This window comes from Dissoconium aciculare (genome assembly GCF_010015565.1).
Source record: "Dissoconium aciculare CBS 342.82 unplaced genomic scaffold K489scaffold_9, whole genome shotgun sequence".
Taxonomy (NCBI): Eukaryota; Fungi; Ascomycota; class Dothideomycetes; order Mycosphaerellales; family Dissoconiaceae; genus Dissoconium; species Dissoconium aciculare.
In genome coordinates this window covers 522,599-538,076 of record NW_022984959.1, presented here as the reverse complement: position 1 = coordinate 538,076, position 15,478 = coordinate 522,599, and the positions used below count along the sequence as shown (strand labels likewise).

The following is a 15,478-nucleotide window of genomic DNA, read 5'->3' as shown; positions in this document are numbered from 1 at the left end:
TGAGAAACCTCAGGCTGAGGTGAGCATGCGGAGCGCGCGCATATTATCTCGACGTCGTGATCCTGTTGGCGCACAGACTGGACTGCTTGGCTCACACGCTCGCATGTAGAGGCCCTAGAAACACCTGCAACTATCACTATGAATGGCACGCCGTATGCCCCTCAAAGGCACATAAACGACCACTACAAGATCGTCGGCTTCATCAGTAGCGGAACATACGGACGCGTCTACAAAGCAGAGGCCAAGATACCTAATAATGCCCAGGCCAACAATCCCGCCAGGCATCCTGATGGCAGGATCATCGAGGCATTCGCCATCAAGAAATTCAAACCTGACAAGGAGGGCGAGGTCCAGTACACCGGCATTTCTCAGTCAGCGATTCGCGAAATGGCCCTCTGCACGGAGCTCAGTCATCGAGCGATGATACACCTGGTCGAAATCATCCTCGAATCCAAGAGCATTTATATGGTTTTTGAGTATGCCGAGCACGATTTGCTTCAGATAATCCACCATCACAGCCTGGTCCCACGAACGCATATACCCACGTCGTCCCTGAGGTCGATCATGTATCAGATCTTCTCCGGTCTGCTCTATCTGCATCGAAATTGGGTGATCCACCGCGATCTCAAGCCCGCCAACATCATGGTCACGTCCGGTGGGGCGATCAAAATCGGCGATCTTGGCCTGGCACGTCTCTTCTACAAGCCACTGCACCCACTGTTCTCTGGCGATAAGGTCGTCGTTACCATCTGGTACAGGGCGCCAGAACTGCTGTTGGGAAGCCGGCATTACACGCCAGCTATCGACCTTTGGGCTGTAGGCTGCATCTTTGCTGAGCTACTTAGCCTCCGGCCAATGTTCAAGGGCGAGGAGGCGAAACAAGATTCCAAGAAGGCGGTTCCTTTTCAGCGCAGCCAGATGACCAAGATCGCAGAAGTCTTGGGCATCCCGAAGAAGAGTGACTGGCCGCTGCTATCGGCAATGCCAGAGGTCGGGAGCCTCGCAAGTGTCAGCTTGCATGCCCCCTCCACAAATCGACCGCTGGGTTTGGAGAAGTGGTACAGCAACATGCTTCAGAATAATGCATACGGGCCGTCATCACCGGCGCCAGACAACAGCGCCCTTGACCTGCTCCGGAAACTCCTCGAATATGATCCGCTGAAAAGGTTGACTGCAGAGGACGCGCTGAAGCATCCATATTTCACGGGCAGTGGGAAGCTGCCTTCGTGGAATTGTTTTGAGGGCTTGGAGACAAAATATCCACCTCGAAAGGTTACGCCCGAAACACAAGAACTCAGCAACGGAAGTCTTCCAGGAACGAAAAGAAGCGGACTACAAGATGATTCACTGCTTCGTCCACCTCAGAAGAAACTGCGCGACGGTTAAGTTCACTGCCGAGTCACAGATTCATTGAGCTTGAGGGAAACTATCACACAGATCTGTCACGTGCCAGCGGACTGCCAGTGACGCTGAAACAAGCAATTGGTATACCGCCAGTCTGTCTGACCGGCGGCCGTACGTACTACTCAGCCGGCATGTGAACAGTTTTAGGCTCTCAGTTACTAGATATCCTAGCGAGTCTGCCGGTCATCGACTACGATTGCAGGCGCAACTAACTTATCGGGGAGGCTTCCTCTCCGTTGACGGAGCAGACTTTGAGAGCGGGCACAATCATCTTTCCGATCATCAAGTTTCGTATTCATACGCGTGCCTTTATTGGCACAGTGGAAAAAGTATGCCAAAAGTCTCTACCATCGTAGCAGCGCCCTAGAGCTTCCATGCTACGAGGCAACGCATGCACGCTATCTTCTTTCAGTAGCTCATAAACCCACTTGGCCTGCTGGGATGGTTCTCGAGAGACACTGCCTTCCGTGTCCTTTCGATCAGCCCAACCGGCAAATAGCGACCACCAGTCGTAAACGAAGCCATCGGTCAACATGAAGCGTTGGCCATGTGCTAATCTCCAGTTGCCTACCACAGCAACAATACCTCGAGCTACATCCAGTCCATGTATCAAATGCAGACTCTTCTTATTCCGAACATCCTCTTTCGTCTTTGCAACCCTTTCTACCCAATCTGCTGGGTTGCGTGACCCACCCCACAAACCTGCCAGATTGAGCACACAGCCTCCGAGCGAGAGCAATTCGTCCTCGGCGATCGCTCGCTTGTTTGAGGTGTCATAAGGGCTCTTCCGGCTGACCCAAACGGAGGGCTGAGGAATCTGCCAGATACCTGTGCTGCCTAGCTGAATGAAATGTACATCGTGTCGTTGCTTGCCATGTGCTTTCTCGTAGCCATCGATCAGCTTTGCGGAAGGGCCAGCACCCGTCAGAGGAAACGTGACGAGAACGAAGTCGGCAGATGGGAGCTTGCCGAATTGGCTCTTCTCGCCATCATCGGTCGAATCGGGGTCGAAAGACCACGCGATTGTGTCTGCGCCGGCGACCATACGCCCGTCCCTTGTGGTCGCGGCGAAATTAAGCTGGCGTTCCCGAAGGAGTGGAATCAGGAACGTTGCTGTCCACCCTGCGCCCAGGATCAATATTTCGACGTTCGGCATTTTCAGGTGGTAAGCGGTACGGAATGATCAATAGGTTTTCTTCCTTGCGCAAGCAGCACAAGTGCATGTGAGTTACATCGTATAACCCCCAATGCGTGGCGGCGTGAGTTCTGTAGCACCGAAAACTGCGGTCCGTGTGTTTTAGCTGTCGTCATTGAAGCTCAGGGTTCGCGGTTTCAAGCCGAAATTGTCGGGAGGCATCATTTTTCATCCTTCCACAATCATCAACACATTGAGCTACTGGTTATCTCAGTCGTACCATCGCCAATGGCGCGTCTATCGGGACTCCAGCGAGACGTTCTTGGTCTCTACCGTCAATGTCTCAGGGCCGCACGAAAGAAACCTGCCGAGAAGCGCCCTCATTTTGAACGATTCGCGCGTCATGAATTCGACAAAAACATTGCAATGGACAAGAAGGATTTCTCGACAATCGAGTTCTTGTTGCGCAAAGGCAACCGGCAGCTGGAGATCTACTCAGCACCGAACATTACAGACATTGCTGGATAAGCTTCACATGCTCTGTTGAGACTTTCACCCGGCACAAGTACGAGTTTTCAAGCCGCATACCCGACCATGCTGTGACGACGATGCCATAGAGCAGGATTGAATAAAGAGAAGGAACAAAACAACAGCCTTTCGGATATTCAAATGATTGCGATGCAACGATATGAACGCATCAAACCATATTTCTGCGATGTGCGTTGGCAGCTACTTTGCGCCCCAACGACAGAATCCTGGCAACCGTCCAGGCTACATCTATGGTAAGAGTCACTATCATTTCTCAGCTTCTCGACACAACTTTGTGATGAACATAGAGAATTCTGCAATGCTGACGGTTCCTTCGGAAACCGAATGCCGATTATTCCAAAAAACTACACTTGATCTGAAAGAATGTCTTCTCACGTCCGCACTTGTACGTCTTGACTGATCTTCACCACTTAACTGACACATCGGTCCCTAGGCTATCTTTGCTGAAGTTAGTCACAAGTTCACTTGCGTTCGATACTGGGTCGATACAGCTGATATCTCTCGAACACCCTTTTGATCGCTCGCGAAAAGGGCTGGCCGACCTCTCACTTCCAGCTTGATTGTTATGCACTACTCACAACGGAGTATCCGGAACAACCGCCCGTGTAATGCCGTCACAGCAATGAATCCGCGGTCAAGCTGCCGACCGTGCGTCTTCCGTCATTCAGATGTTAAAATACTCGGCTGGAATCAATCATCACGAAGAACTCTCGAGGGAGAATGCAATAATTAATGATTATTTATCTACTCTGGGATAATCAGGGAGATCATAACGACATCTTGTCAGAGCCGAGAGGTGCTTGCTAATTTGTTCAGCCGTGGGTGACCTTGGTCACAGTGCCATCAGCTGAGGTGTGGATGTTGAGACTAGGCACGGACATCAGTCAGCTCGTCGTGACACCGTGGACGAGTCTATTCTCTTTCTCACCGTTCGGGCTTGTGGTCCGCAGTCGAGAAGTCGCCCTCCTTCAGTACGCGATGTTCTTTGGGCAGGTCTGTCTTTGCAAAGGTCTAGTATACAATCATTAGTGACCGAAGGCAATGGTCACAGTATTGGCGTATCACAACGACTCACAGTTTCGTTCGAGGAGTCGCCAATTTTCTTTCCGGCGAGCTTGTTCATCCACTCGGAAGTCTTGTCACCACCTTGGGACATGATACCTGGAACGACCAACGGCATTTTGACAATGTTTTGATTGAGTTGAGGGTGAGAGGAGTTGTGGGTGACGCGAGAAGATTGTTTGCAAGGAAGAGGTTGTGGTGGGAATATGTTTATATATACCTATGCTTTGTAGATCTTCCGTGCAGCTGAGCGACCTCCACCTTGCTCACAGCAGGTTCTGGCTGTGTTTGGGTGGCGCCAAGCAGTGACGTCTTGGGCTACCAAGTTGTGGAAGTCTGACGATAGCTCTTTACCGAGATAGGTATTTGCTCACGTGCACGACATGAGACTTCAGAACCACTCCAAGTCGTCTTCCAAAATATCCTGCACGTTGTGGATAAAGTCTGGACATTCAAGGCTATTTGTTGCAAGACCGCTCGCTGCAGAAATCAGAAGAGACATATCCATACCAGCAAACGACGAATTGATGAATACCTAGGTGAACTCGAATCGATTGCCGTTTGTGCGGAAATGCTTGTTCTGATGCCACGGAAGTATATGGACCGTGAGCGGCATGTGCAGTCGGCCAACGATTGACAGCACAGGTCGGAAGCACAGAGGAAGATGAATTGCATGGGCGCAGACAATATTGATGTCCGCCTAAGACGCTCTAGAACATGCGAAACATGCCATCGTTCACGCCATGTGCACCTTCGAACAGATCATCGGGCGAATTGTTCCTCGCTGAAGCATACAACCAAATAACGGTCGATGTTGCACTATCACGTTGCGTAAGAAACTTGGACAGGCTCGCTCAGCCGTCAATTCGATATCATGATTATTTGAAGCAGCGACATATTTAGATAGCCGCATCCTTGGCAAACGTCCTGCTCAATGCCTCAACGCTATCTGCGACACGCTTGAACTCGTCCTTGGTCTCAGCAGCGATCTCAGTGACCTCGTTGGCAGCAGCATCATCGTCCTCATTCGACCACTGGATCTCGAACTACGATCAAACAGTCAACATAAGCTCTGCAAGCGTTCACAGGAAACTCTTACAGTGTTGAAGTCGAGCTTCGTATCGAAGCCGTAGACGTCCTTGGAGGGATGACTTGGGAAGCCACGGACCGCGGAGATGAGGCTAATAAGCTCTTTGACATCGTCTCTATAGTCGAACAGGTTAGCTGCTACATTAAGCTGCCTGCTGATTTAGCATGAAGATGACTGACTTGGGAACGTCACCGGATTTCTCGGTCGAACTTGAGTTGCCGCTCTTTTGTGTGATCTTGACAGTGGCCGGACGGTTGGGTTCACCGATGATTTCCACCACGTGTGTAGGTGTGCCTGTTAACAGTGTCAGCCGGCTACATATCTGAGATAACTAGGCATGTGCTTGAAATGATTACCAGAGAACGGCTTGCTCAAGCGGACGGTGAACGATTCGCCTGACGGCGGCGGTGCGATCTGACGAGGCATCTTATGATTGAACTGTGTTGAATGGGTTAATGAGGAACGGGAGAAGTATTGATAATGAGGAAAGGAGGAACGCTTTGAAAGACAGTTCAGTGAACGTTTTGTACCACAGCAGACCAATGCCCAATGGGAAGTTTCGTCAATGACGAATTTTTTCTCAATTTGTCTTTCGACACTTGTACAGCCGTGGACGACAGTGGATGCGCATCGTCATTCATTCGATATGCGGCACAACTAAGCGCGATCGGATCTGACTTGATCGGAGCGGTATTGCTGATGAGCATGAATGACTTCAACACTGTTGATGACGCTCGTTGACGTAATCCATCTTTCAACAGACCTCCAATGGCCTCACATCAACAGAGGAGATCTTGTGACCTGGATGGAGAGGTAGAAGCAGCTGTATTTTAATATTTGGAGCAGCAAGTGCGATATCGTTCTGGATGCTTTTTACTTCATTCGCAGTGGCTGATCATGGTAGGTTCGCAGATCTGCGGCACCATATTCGGACCCTTTTGTCGGCGTTCTGCTGTTTCAAATCGCTCCCCGTAATAAAGGCTCCAATAGACTGTTACCACAACATTGTATCCTCATGCCAGAGACACGAAATCGTGAGCAGGACTCCAATATGCCCCAGCCCGATCATCCCAAATACTTCTATTCCAGTCTGTGAAGTCCATGGATCTCGTACATCACATCGCGAATATGCATCGGCGGCAGAAGGATTTAGGCAACAACGTCAGCCGTCGTGTCACTGCACGCACGTATTCGCAAGTAACCCGGTTCTCAAATTTACTGTTGGTATAATAACCACCCGACAATTCCTGCCTGTAATCGTCCACGGATATCATAAGTCCTTTTTTACCCAGGTATCGTTCCGGCTTTCAACAACATGACCGCTCCCTGCCCCCAGCTTGATAGACTGCCTCGCGAAATCATTGCTCACATTGCGGGTAACACGGATGCGCCGACCATATTAAGTCTTTCGTCGATCAACCGTTCACTCCGCCTTGCCTGCTATGATCCTGTGGTCTTCCGAACGATACTGAAGCTCGCTCAAACGAGAACGTGGCCAAAACCGTTCGTTGACGTCCATGCCATCGCCGCTCGTGCCCAGCTGGATGTAAGATGTTGGGCGCGTTACGCCGTTGCTGAGCACGCCGCAGCCATCGCCTCACAAAATGAAACTTTCCGGCAAGCTTCGAATATATTGAGGTGGTTGCCAGAACTTCTGATGGTCCTGCATCCGGACGCGAAAGGCTGCTTACACTAGATCTACGACATACGACGTTCGCAGAATGTCTCGAGTAGCGAGGAGCAGTTGCTGTCATTCTGTCTCGCATTCGTAGAGCTTGCGCGAGTGGAGAAAAGGCCTCGAGCCCCCCGGGCTGAGCTTCAAAAATTCATAACATATGGTCGCTCTAGCCCGACCGACCTCGTTGCAGGCAACAGCATGGTAACATGTCATATCGCACTGCTTCAGATGGCCAAAGCCGTACGTTGGGACACTATTGCTCGGAGATTCCCCTGGCCATTCCACAGCGATAAAATCGTTCTGCGTATCAATCCACCACGCTTCTCGGCTGCCATCCTGCGATTGAGGCCAGGAGCAGAGGGGACACTGCCGCTACCACTGCAGACGTACCACCACTCAACGACCGGACGAATGCATGCAAGTAGCGAATGGCTGGATTGGTACGCCCTGCAAAGCCAATCGCTCTTGCGATCAGGAGGTACCTGGTGTGGCTACTATAGTTACGGGAGTTCCATCAGCGATCCACCAATGGTAAAGATTGAATTCTCGATCGAGGAAAGCACTGATGAGGGTAATTCTGAGCTTAGAGCTGAGCAGTGCTCGGATGGTTATGGCACGTTCAGCATAAGTGGTAATGTTGACTGGGAAGGATTATCCTTCCGTGGGCGCAAACGATACACCTCCTCCTTCGGGTATGGTGATGTTAATGGCGTTCGCTGGTTGTGGGAGTTGAAATTGACTCCATTTGGACTGATTGGTGATTGGCGTAACGATTCCGAGATAGCCAGACAGCACGGGCAAGTGTGGCTCTGGAAGGAGGATTGGTCGATTTGAAGTGCCACGTGCAGCTGTCAGAGGCATTTGCAAAATCTCTGCCAGGCCAAAGAATCTATGACCTTGCATATCTTGGTACTATTGAAATATGTCTCGCTAGCATCCATGGATGTCTTGCAACTTCATAATTCTTCACAGAGCCTATTGCCAATTCAATGACTTATTCGCAGCATCAGCGTCCCGTGCTGCAACATTCTCGCGCGCAGACTGTGCGAGCGTGGCGCTCTGTGTCTGCGCTTTCTGAGCATCAAGCTGTTTTCCCAGATTTCCCTTTCCTTGCGCCGCTTTCCGCCTCTCCTGAAGCGATTGATGATCAGTACGATCGCACCCGATAGCAAAGCACTCCCGCCGACTTACCTCCGCTGCTCTGGCAGCCGCTGCGCCAGGTGTCTCGCTTTGTGCTTGACCTTGTGTGCTGTCTCCTAAGGTCCGCCCGCCGCGAGACACATGCGTACCGGCCGGCAGATTTGCACGTGTCGCTGACGGAGTAGCACCAACAGCTGGAGTTGCACCAAGCGTTCGCCCTTCACCTTGGAACGCTTGCTCTCTTCCACAGCAGTTGCCCATGGCAGGTTGACAGGCGGGGATCAGGGAACGTTTTTCCAAAGAGACAGGTGGACTTCAACGCTCACAGCGCTCACAGCTGGCGAGACGAACGATGGATTTCTGCAGCAATTGTAGCTACCACGATAGGAAGATAACGTTCGATCGAGTATGTTCTCCAGTCTGTGCAACTGCAAGGATCCTCAGAGACACGAACACACGAGCAAAGTGATGATCAACGGTTTCTGCTAGATGACGACGAACTTCTGCCGTGGCGCGGCGCGCTCCGACCACGTGGATCTCGGCGAAACTTCCCAAGATTGACGTGGAGTCATGAACCCTGTCTGATGGACACGCGCTTTGCAGTGTCTTTCCCTGACAACGTCGGCATAGTGCTCCGCGAAAAACTCACGTCGTGCAGAGAGCATCATCACCAAGCAGAGCATCAATTTGAACGTCGACCCTCGCATTTTGCAGAGTTTTCTACAGCACCCACGGAGGATCTGATGATGGGAGCATGGAACCATGAGACTATGCCGTTTCGAAGAATTTCTGCGGTCGCCCCCACACTCAAAATGGGAACTTATTAATCATGTGTGACCGTATATTGGCTGCACTGTTACCCCACGACATTTGTCCACGACTTGGCGAACAAGTCCATCAAGGTGGTCCATCATGGTGTCGACATCACAACGACTCCCACCGAGGGGTCCCTTCGACGTCAGAACCATCACCGCTTTGAGTCCAGATCCTGAAAGGCTGTACGCACACGGACTGTTCGACGTCGATTTGGTCTCCAAAACGTTGTTCGCGTGACAACATCGATTGTGCATACGACGTTGTATCTTCCTCGCCGAACGGAGTATTTTCAGGACCCTCGAATAAATCCGCTGCGCGACGCGGATCGACCGAGACACGCCATCGTAGCCTAGAAGAACAACAACGTTGTCTCAAGGCTGCACTAATCGGATTCTTCTCCTCACCGAACGTACACAGACTACGCAGCCTCTGATATCTTCCATGCGCCACGATCCATGGATAGGATCAACACAGCGCAAATATGACTCGTTTTCAGGAGAGCGCTTTGCGGAATAGCGTTTCAGCTCAGCCCGACAGCGCTGGTATTCCATACTGGCAGAATGATCAATTTTCAACTTTGCTAGAAGTTCAGCGCCAGGCAGGGGTCTCACAGTCCACCCTTCAACATGATCAGTCGCTCGACCCTGTTTTTGACAATCCAGGGATGCTTCAGGCTGGCGTCAATTCCACGATGCTTGGTCTTGACATGACGACTAACGGCTACCGACCCGTCGATTATCCTCAATACCACGACTTTACACAGGTTCAGCAGGAACTCTCCCAGGCTTTAGGGGAATTTGATCAGCCACCATCAGTCGCATTGCACATGCCGAAGCGTATGACCGTGAAGACACCGACCGGACCGAGGTCCATGCGGAGACCTGGTTTGGCAGGCGCTGCGGCACTCGTCAATGGTCAATATTGCTGCCAGTGGTCAAGTCATGGTGTGACGTGCGGGCATAACTTTGCCGATGCCAAATCGTTGAACGATCACATCCGCGCGCACCATGTTCGCGGCGCTGCAACTTTCCTCTGCCAGTGGTCTGGATGCGATAAGAGTGGATTTCCAACCGCAAACAAACTTGTGAGGCATGTTCACAGTCATACAGGCTATAAGCCTTATCCGTGCACACATTGTCCACAGGCTTTCGTCACCAAGGATCAGCTGGACAAGCATCTCACCACCCACACCGGCGCCAAGGACTTTGTCTGCACATGGCCAGGTTGCGGGCGGTCTTTTGCCGTGAAGCATGCTCTCGACGGACACACGAACAGTGTTCACTTGAAGGCGAAGAAGCACGTTTGTCCGCATTGTTCGCAGGCGTTCGACGATTCCTCAAATTTGTCCAAACACAAGAAGCAGGTCCACAACAAGGACACGGGTATACACTGCCCAGCTCGACACATCAACGGATGTTCGTACGTGGACAGTCGCAAGGATAAGATGAAAGACCATTGCGAAAAGGAGCAACACGGCCTGGAGATTGTTCGCGACGCGCATGCATGGAATTTGTGGGTGCAGCGTTTCAAGACATGCTCCAAGAAGCATACAGCTCGTCGCCATTGCCATCACGTCCTTTCGAACACACCGACATCGCAATTCTCAGAGGGATCATCGGTGATAACATATCCCGTGCCTATGCGGATGCCTGTGGTCGAGTGTAACAAACAAGGCTGTAACCTGCCGATCTGCGTTCCCTGTCCCAGCTTTTGCCCCGACATGCAAAGTCTGGACAATTTGCATCATCACGCCGACTTTCAGCATTTCGCAGACGACCCATGTGATCCGTGTGATCCGCACTGCGACCCATGCAGCACGCACTGTGATCCTTGTGAAGACGATTGCGATAGCGGTCATTGCAATGACGATCATTGCGAGCTGGCAGATGAGCAACAATGCGGCAACGAGCAGACGTGCACGATCCCAAACTGCCGGAGCGGGTCATCGACGCCATCATCGCGGCCTGCGACGCCGATCGAGATGCCATCCGATCCTTATTTCCCATACAATACTATTTCTGGCGCTGAAGGTGATTTATTCCAAGATCATGGGCAGCCGTTTCAACTCGCCCAAGGACGCTTGCCGGAGTACATGTTTACAGGGTAGACGGCGCTTGATGGTTGATTTTTTCCTTCAGCGGGAGGTTTCAAAAGTTACGATAGAAGAGAGGGGGTGGCAGGCGGGTCAATTCAACCAATTCACCCGTCATATGGAGATCATCACGATTTTACGACGTTCACACTCATCACGACCTTTGAAACGTGACTGATTCCAACATTGATAACAATGTAGCTATAAATACGACAAAAGTGATTATTCAGGACTATCTAAAATGGTGCTGGGCACGGTGATCTCCTCCGAGAAATATCAGCGGTTCGAATTTCAGAAACATGCATGACCCTCGCGTGACGTCACCGTGATCTCTACACACGCGAGCAGCTCCTGTGAATCTACTACCATTGTACAAGTAGACGCATCACTCGGCAGGATCTCATCGTAATCGCGGATGAGATCTTTCTTTCCTTTGAAAGGCTCTAAATGAATTCGACGTTCGCACTACCTTGTCGCATTTTCCTACAAATACTGCTTGTATCATAGATTGGTTCCAGTATTCTGAGTTCGCCATCTGCCGTTCATTCGGCCAACTTGAATGCTTTCAGCAACACGGCTACTCAAGCATTCACAGTCGCAATTCAGTCTGAAGATATTTTGTTTGCCTCGCTTTTTGATTGTGCTGCATGTCATGCCTGCGACAAAGCGTCAAAGATCTGCTGTTGCAGCACCGACAATCGCCCAGGGCGTTGAGAGCCCAGCGCCGCCAGCGAAACGACGAGCGGTTCGGCACAACGTGAGCACGGCTGCATTGACGAATCCCGAACTCAACAAGGATGTCCTAGACGCTCCGAATGCAACACGAGCGTCCCCTGATAGCGATATCAATGAGGATATCGTTCCAGGCCAAGTCAAGAGGGAAGGGTCTGCTTCAGAAAGTCCTCTCAGCGATGTGCCACCTATCAGTGAATTCTCAACCAAGAAAACGCAACATAGGAATTTCAAGAAAACGGAGAAGGGAAGCGAGATGGCTGAGAATCCTGTAAATCCAAAGAAGGGCAAAACGTCAGTAAAGAGCGAGGAGCCCACGAAGACTGCGACTCCAGCAAAGCGTTCGAGAGGGTCAAAGGCTGGGTCAAACGAGGGCTATGATCCGGAAGAAGACGGAAACGAGGAAGAGGTCGATGAGGAAGAAGTTAAAGAAGCTGTCTCACGGCCACCGCCAGTCAACAGCGACTATCTGCCCCTTCCTTGGAAAGGCAGGTTAGGATATGCTTGCCTCAACACTTATCTGAGGAACTCAAATCCTCCCGTCTTCAGCTCGCGCACATGTCGCATTCAGTCCATCCTCGAGCACAGGCATCCCCTCACAGATCCCGATCAGCCGGAGCATCCTACGAAGAATCGACCAGATCGCAGCAAGCCCGCGAGTGTTGAGCTTGGGCAGAAGTACGTAGAAAGTCTGTGCCTTGCCAACGTCAGAGATATTTCGAAGATGATACGGTGGAATGAACGATATCACATCCGATTTCTACGGCTGTCTTCCGAGATGTTCCCGTTCGCATCGCACTCGGAATACGGATATAAGCTTGCGCCTTTCGCAGCCGACGCTCTTGCGGAAGCCGGCAAGGTCATCGCACAATATGGCCATCGCGTCTCTACTCGTACGTTCTTTCATCGAAAATATAATCACTGCTTACTGAAAATTAACTGTGTATACAGACCCTGGCCAATTCACACAACTGGGTAGCCCTCGAAAACAAGTCGTAGAGACTGCTATCAGGGACCTTGAATATCACGACGAACTACTGTCGCTGCTGAAACTTCCTGAACAGCAGAACCGGGACGCTGTCATGATCATACACATGGGCGGAATGTTTGAAAGCAAAGAAGCCACATTGCAAAGATTTCGAGAGAATTATGCAACACTTGCTCAAAGCATCAAGAATCGAATTGTTCTCGAAAACTGCGACATGGGCTGGTCAGTACATGATCTGCTCCCGGTCTGCGAAGAGCTCAACATCCCTATGGTTTTGGACTTCCATCATCATAATATTGTGTTCGATGCGGATCAGATCCGGGAGGGCACGAAGGACATCATTGACTTGTTTCCTCGAATCAAGGCTACATGGGATCGTAAGGGAATTAAGCAGAAGATGCATTACTCTGAACCGACTCCTCCGGCTGTCACGAAAACACAGCGCCGGAAGCACAATCCACGGCCATTCACGCTTCCGCCATGTGCACCAGACATGGATCTTATGATTGAAGCTAAGGACAAAGAGCAAGCTGTTTTCGAGCTGATGAGGAACTTCAAATTGCCTGGGTACGATTCCTTCAACGACATCATTCCATACACTCGCAATGACGACAACAAGGCTGCTCTGGCCGCCATGAACAAGAAGAATAACGACAATGATGAGCCCGAGCCTGTTCTGATCGAAGAATACGAAGTTGGCATGGGTGGTCCGGAAGGCAGAGTTTACTGGCCACCAGGTATGGAAGAGTGGCTGCGACCTAAAAAGCGCGAAGTGAAAAAGAAAGAGCCAGACACAAAGTCGAAAGAACAGATCAAGAAGGAAGCGACTGCGGCTTACGAAGCGCGGAAAAGAGCCATCAAGGAGGAAGAAGAGCAGAGCGACGAGCATGAATCAGACGTCGACGCTACACCAGCAACCAAGAAAGCGAAAGCAGCAATGCGCAAAAAGGTCAAAGCCGATGCACAGAAAGCCGCTGTAAAGGAAGCCGAGAAAGTCGCAAAGGATGCTGCGAAGACTGCCAAAGTCTCTGCCAAAAAGAAGACTCCAGTCAAGAGAGCTCCTGCGGCAGTCCCGACACCAAGTGACAGCGAAAGCTTAGCTGGTGACCTGAAGTCCGAAAGCGACGAGAACGCTGTTGATGAAGACGACGATGAGACACCCCCTGTCACGCCCGTACCGAAACGTCAGACAGCCGCTGGCCGACGAGGCGCTGGTCGCTCGGCCAAAGGTAGAGTGAGTTACAACGAAGAGGAAGACGAAGATCTTTAGGAACTGATCCAGCTTTGATCACACTTTCAAAGAGGCATGGGTGGACATTTTGCCGACTTATGTCAGATCATCGTCGGATGTACATATAGATGTAAGATGTTGAAGATAGGGCGTGCTTGGCTGTGCCAGATAATGTTCAGCGAGCCTGTCTCGAGCATGATACTATAATTATGCGTGTAAAAGTGAATCTGCTACATTGAATACGGAATAAACCCTCTGACTTCGTTCTTGTCTACCCTTCATCAGCACTAATTACCGATCGAGACACCGCAGATCAACAGTGCTACCGCGTTACTACATGACCTTCTATCGACCCCGCATGAGATCAGACTTCTTCAAACATATACATTCCAAGGTCGTCAAACACATTGCGTTCCCGACTTTCTTCAATATAAGTAGCCCAACATGAACGGTTTCACTAAGGTATATCACAAGAAGTCCTACGATCGAATCGATCCGACGGTTCAAGCAAGTTCACAACTTGGACGGACTGTTTTGATTACTGGCGGGTCGGAGGGCATTGGCTACGGCATTGCGCAGGGATTCGCTCGAGCAAAAGCGAGTCGGATCATCCTTGTTGCGAGAAATGAAACCAAACTCGACGCCGCCTCCGCCCAGCTTAAGAGTGGGTTCCAAAGCACTGAGGTTCTAACGAGAGTTTGCGACTGCTCCGACGTCGGACAGCTCGAGGCGTTGTTCGCGCATCTCAACTCGGAGGCAATTTTCGTGGATGTGCTCATCCTGAATGCCGGAGCGACGAGCAATACCACGACTGCTGCCGAAGTCGCGGCAGTCTTCCATTTCAATGTCATCAGCAAGATCCATCTCCTCGAGCTTTTCCAGAATCAAAAATCGCCGAATGGCGGCTCGAGTCCGCGGAAGATAGCCATTGAGATTAGCTCGGCGTCAGTCCACTGCTATGGCGGCTATCCTCGCACGGCGTATCCATCGAGCAAAGCCGGCTTCGCCAACTACCTTTGCCACATGGCAGAACATGTGCCAGAGACCGAATTGCGGTTGATCTCATTGCATCCAGGAGCGATTTTCACGGCTGCATCTGCTGCGGCGAGTCCGGTGAGACGCCAGTCATGATGTATGATAGATATGCAAAGCTGACCACCTGCGAAACAGATGGGTGCTGACTCGCCGTTCTGGGACCACGGTAAGATTTTCTTTTGTCCAGATGTACGAGCGGGCGACTCGCTGACAATCACACCGTAGTTGATCTTCCATCGCATGTGGCCGTGTGGCTTGCGAGTGAAGAGTCGGCGTTCTTGCACGGTCGTTACATCTGGGCGAACTGGGATGTCGGGGAACTTGTCGCACTCAAGGAGAAGATCATTGATGACAAAAGCCTTCTCAAAGTCGGCATCATCGGTGTTCCCAGCTTTACGCTGCAAGATCTTATTAAAAGCGCCACCCCTCCTGCTAAAGATTGAAGGCTTGATCAAATTGGTCATTTTGATGGTCGAGATCCTGGAGTCAGAATCGCAAAGCATCGAAGACGTTTTTAGAATTGCGC

At 51.0% G+C, this 15,478-nt stretch overlaps 10 protein-coding genes across 10 annotated transcripts; 6 read left to right on the top strand and 4 right to left on the bottom strand.

Annotated features, from left to right (window-relative positions):
• Positions 1–138: 138 nt before the first annotated feature.
• K489DRAFT_411483 (serine/threonine protein kinase, CMGC family, CDC2/CDK subfamily) lies at positions 139–1,386 on the top strand (the record flags this gene model as incomplete). Its single annotated transcript, XM_033607808.1, has 1 exon — positions 139–1,386. The coding sequence occupies one exon, from the start codon at positions 139–141 to the stop codon at positions 1,384–1,386; it is 1,248 nt and encodes a 415-aa protein (XP_033458118.1).
• A 153-nt stretch (positions 1,387–1,539) lies between these two features.
• On the bottom strand, positions 1,540–2,629 carry K489DRAFT_382119 (uncharacterized protein). Its single transcript, XM_033605300.1, has one exon. The coding sequence runs from the start codon at positions 2,558–2,560 to the stop codon at positions 1,700–1,702; it is 861 nt and encodes a 286-aa protein (XP_033458117.1). The 5' UTR covers positions 2,561–2,629; the 3' UTR covers positions 1,540–1,699.
• Positions 2,630–2,748: 119 nt separating this feature from the next.
• Positions 2,749–3,318, top strand: K489DRAFT_382118 (complex 1 protein-like protein). The gene has a single exon (XM_033605299.1). The coding sequence runs from the start codon at positions 2,828–2,830 to the stop codon at positions 3,065–3,067; it is 240 nt and encodes a 79-aa protein (XP_033458116.1). The 5' UTR covers positions 2,749–2,827; the 3' UTR covers positions 3,068–3,318.
• Positions 3,319–4,005: 687 nt separating this feature from the next.
• On the bottom strand, positions 4,006–4,328 carry K489DRAFT_382117 (uncharacterized protein). The gene is made up of 2 exons (XM_033605298.1): positions 4,164–4,328; positions 4,006–4,099 (listed from the first exon to the last, which is right to left on the bottom strand). Exons 1-2 carry the CDS (start codon positions 4,266–4,268, stop codon positions 4,013–4,015), a joined length of 192 nt encoding a protein of 63 aa, XP_033458115.1. The 5' UTR covers positions 4,269–4,328; the 3' UTR covers positions 4,006–4,012.
• Positions 4,329–5,049: 721 nt separating this feature from the next.
• On the bottom strand, positions 5,050–5,666 carry K489DRAFT_411480 (uncharacterized protein; the record flags this gene model as incomplete). Its single annotated transcript, XM_033607807.1, has 4 exons — positions 5,050–5,196; positions 5,250–5,355; positions 5,420–5,534; positions 5,597–5,666. 4 exons carry the CDS (start codon positions 5,664–5,666, stop codon positions 5,050–5,052), a joined length of 438 nt encoding a protein of 145 aa, XP_033458114.1.
• Positions 5,667–6,837: 1,171 nt separating this feature from the next.
• Positions 6,838–7,875, top strand: K489DRAFT_264501 (uncharacterized protein). Its single transcript, XM_033600071.1, has one exon. The coding sequence runs from the start codon at positions 7,117–7,119 to the stop codon at positions 7,750–7,752; it is 636 nt and encodes a 211-aa protein (XP_033458113.1). The 5' UTR covers positions 6,838–7,116; the 3' UTR covers positions 7,753–7,875.
• On the bottom strand, positions 7,823–8,431 carry K489DRAFT_264636 (uncharacterized protein). The gene is made up of 2 exons (XM_033600072.1): positions 8,110–8,431; positions 7,823–8,046 (listed from the first exon to the last, which is right to left on the bottom strand). Exons 1-2 carry the CDS (start codon positions 8,317–8,319, stop codon positions 7,894–7,896), a joined length of 363 nt encoding a protein of 120 aa, XP_033458112.1. The 5' UTR covers positions 8,320–8,431; the 3' UTR covers positions 7,823–7,893.
• Positions 8,432–9,355: 924 nt separating this feature from the next.
• On the top strand, positions 9,356–10,981 carry K489DRAFT_322800 (uncharacterized protein; the record flags this gene model as incomplete). The annotated part of the gene is made up of 1 exon (XM_033601647.1): positions 9,356–10,981. The coding sequence occupies one exon, from the start codon at positions 9,356–9,358 to the stop codon at positions 10,979–10,981; it is 1,626 nt and encodes a 541-aa protein (XP_033458111.1).
• Positions 10,982–11,618: 637 nt separating this feature from the next.
• On the top strand, positions 11,619–13,956 carry K489DRAFT_389782 (UV-endonuclease UvdE; the record flags this gene model as incomplete). The annotated part of the gene is made up of 2 exons (XM_033606542.1): positions 11,619–12,591; positions 12,650–13,956. The coding sequence occupies 2 exons, from the start codon at positions 11,619–11,621 to the stop codon at positions 13,954–13,956; spliced, it is 2,280 nt and encodes a 759-aa protein (XP_033458110.1).
• Positions 13,957–14,361: 405 nt separating this feature from the next.
• On the top strand, positions 14,362–15,395 carry K489DRAFT_372020 (NAD(P)-binding protein; the record flags this gene model as incomplete). The annotated part of the gene is made up of 3 exons (XM_033603294.1): positions 14,362–15,030; positions 15,088–15,118; positions 15,178–15,395. The coding sequence occupies 3 exons, from the start codon at positions 14,362–14,364 to the stop codon at positions 15,393–15,395; spliced, it is 918 nt and encodes a 305-aa protein (XP_033458109.1).
• Between the last annotated feature and the right edge of the window lie 83 nt (positions 15,396–15,478).

What these genes read in the sequence shown, in the direction of transcription:
- K489DRAFT_264636 (XM_033600072.1), bottom strand. Translation starts at nt 8,319, where the DNA reads ATGGGCAACTGCTGTGGAAGAGAGCAAGCGTTCCAAGGTGAAGGGCGA. An exon ending in CGGCTGCCAGAGCAGCGGAG is followed by an intron (nt 8,047 to 8,109) that starts GTAAGTCGGCGG and finishes TCGCTTCAGGAG; the next exon opens with AGGCGGAAAGCGGCGCAAGG.
- K489DRAFT_382119 (XM_033605300.1), bottom strand. Translation starts at nt 2,560, where the DNA reads ATGCCGAACGTCGAAATATTGATCCTGGGCGCAGGGTGGACAGCAACG.
- K489DRAFT_382118 (XM_033605299.1), top strand. Translation starts at nt 2,828, where the DNA reads ATGGCGCGTCTATCGGGACTCCAGCGAGACGTTCTTGGTCTCTACCGT.
- K489DRAFT_264501 (XM_033600071.1), top strand. Translation starts at nt 7,117, where the DNA reads ATGGTAACATGTCATATCGCACTGCTTCAGATGGCCAAAGCCGTACGT.
- K489DRAFT_382117 (XM_033605298.1), bottom strand. Translation starts at nt 4,268, where the DNA reads ATGCCGTTGGTCGTTCCAGGTATCATGTCCCAAGGTGGTGACAAGACT. An exon ending in GCGACTCCTCGAACGAAACT is followed by an intron (nt 4,100 to 4,163) that starts GTGAGTCGTTGT and finishes ATTGTATACTAG; the next exon opens with ACCTTTGCAAAGACAGACCT.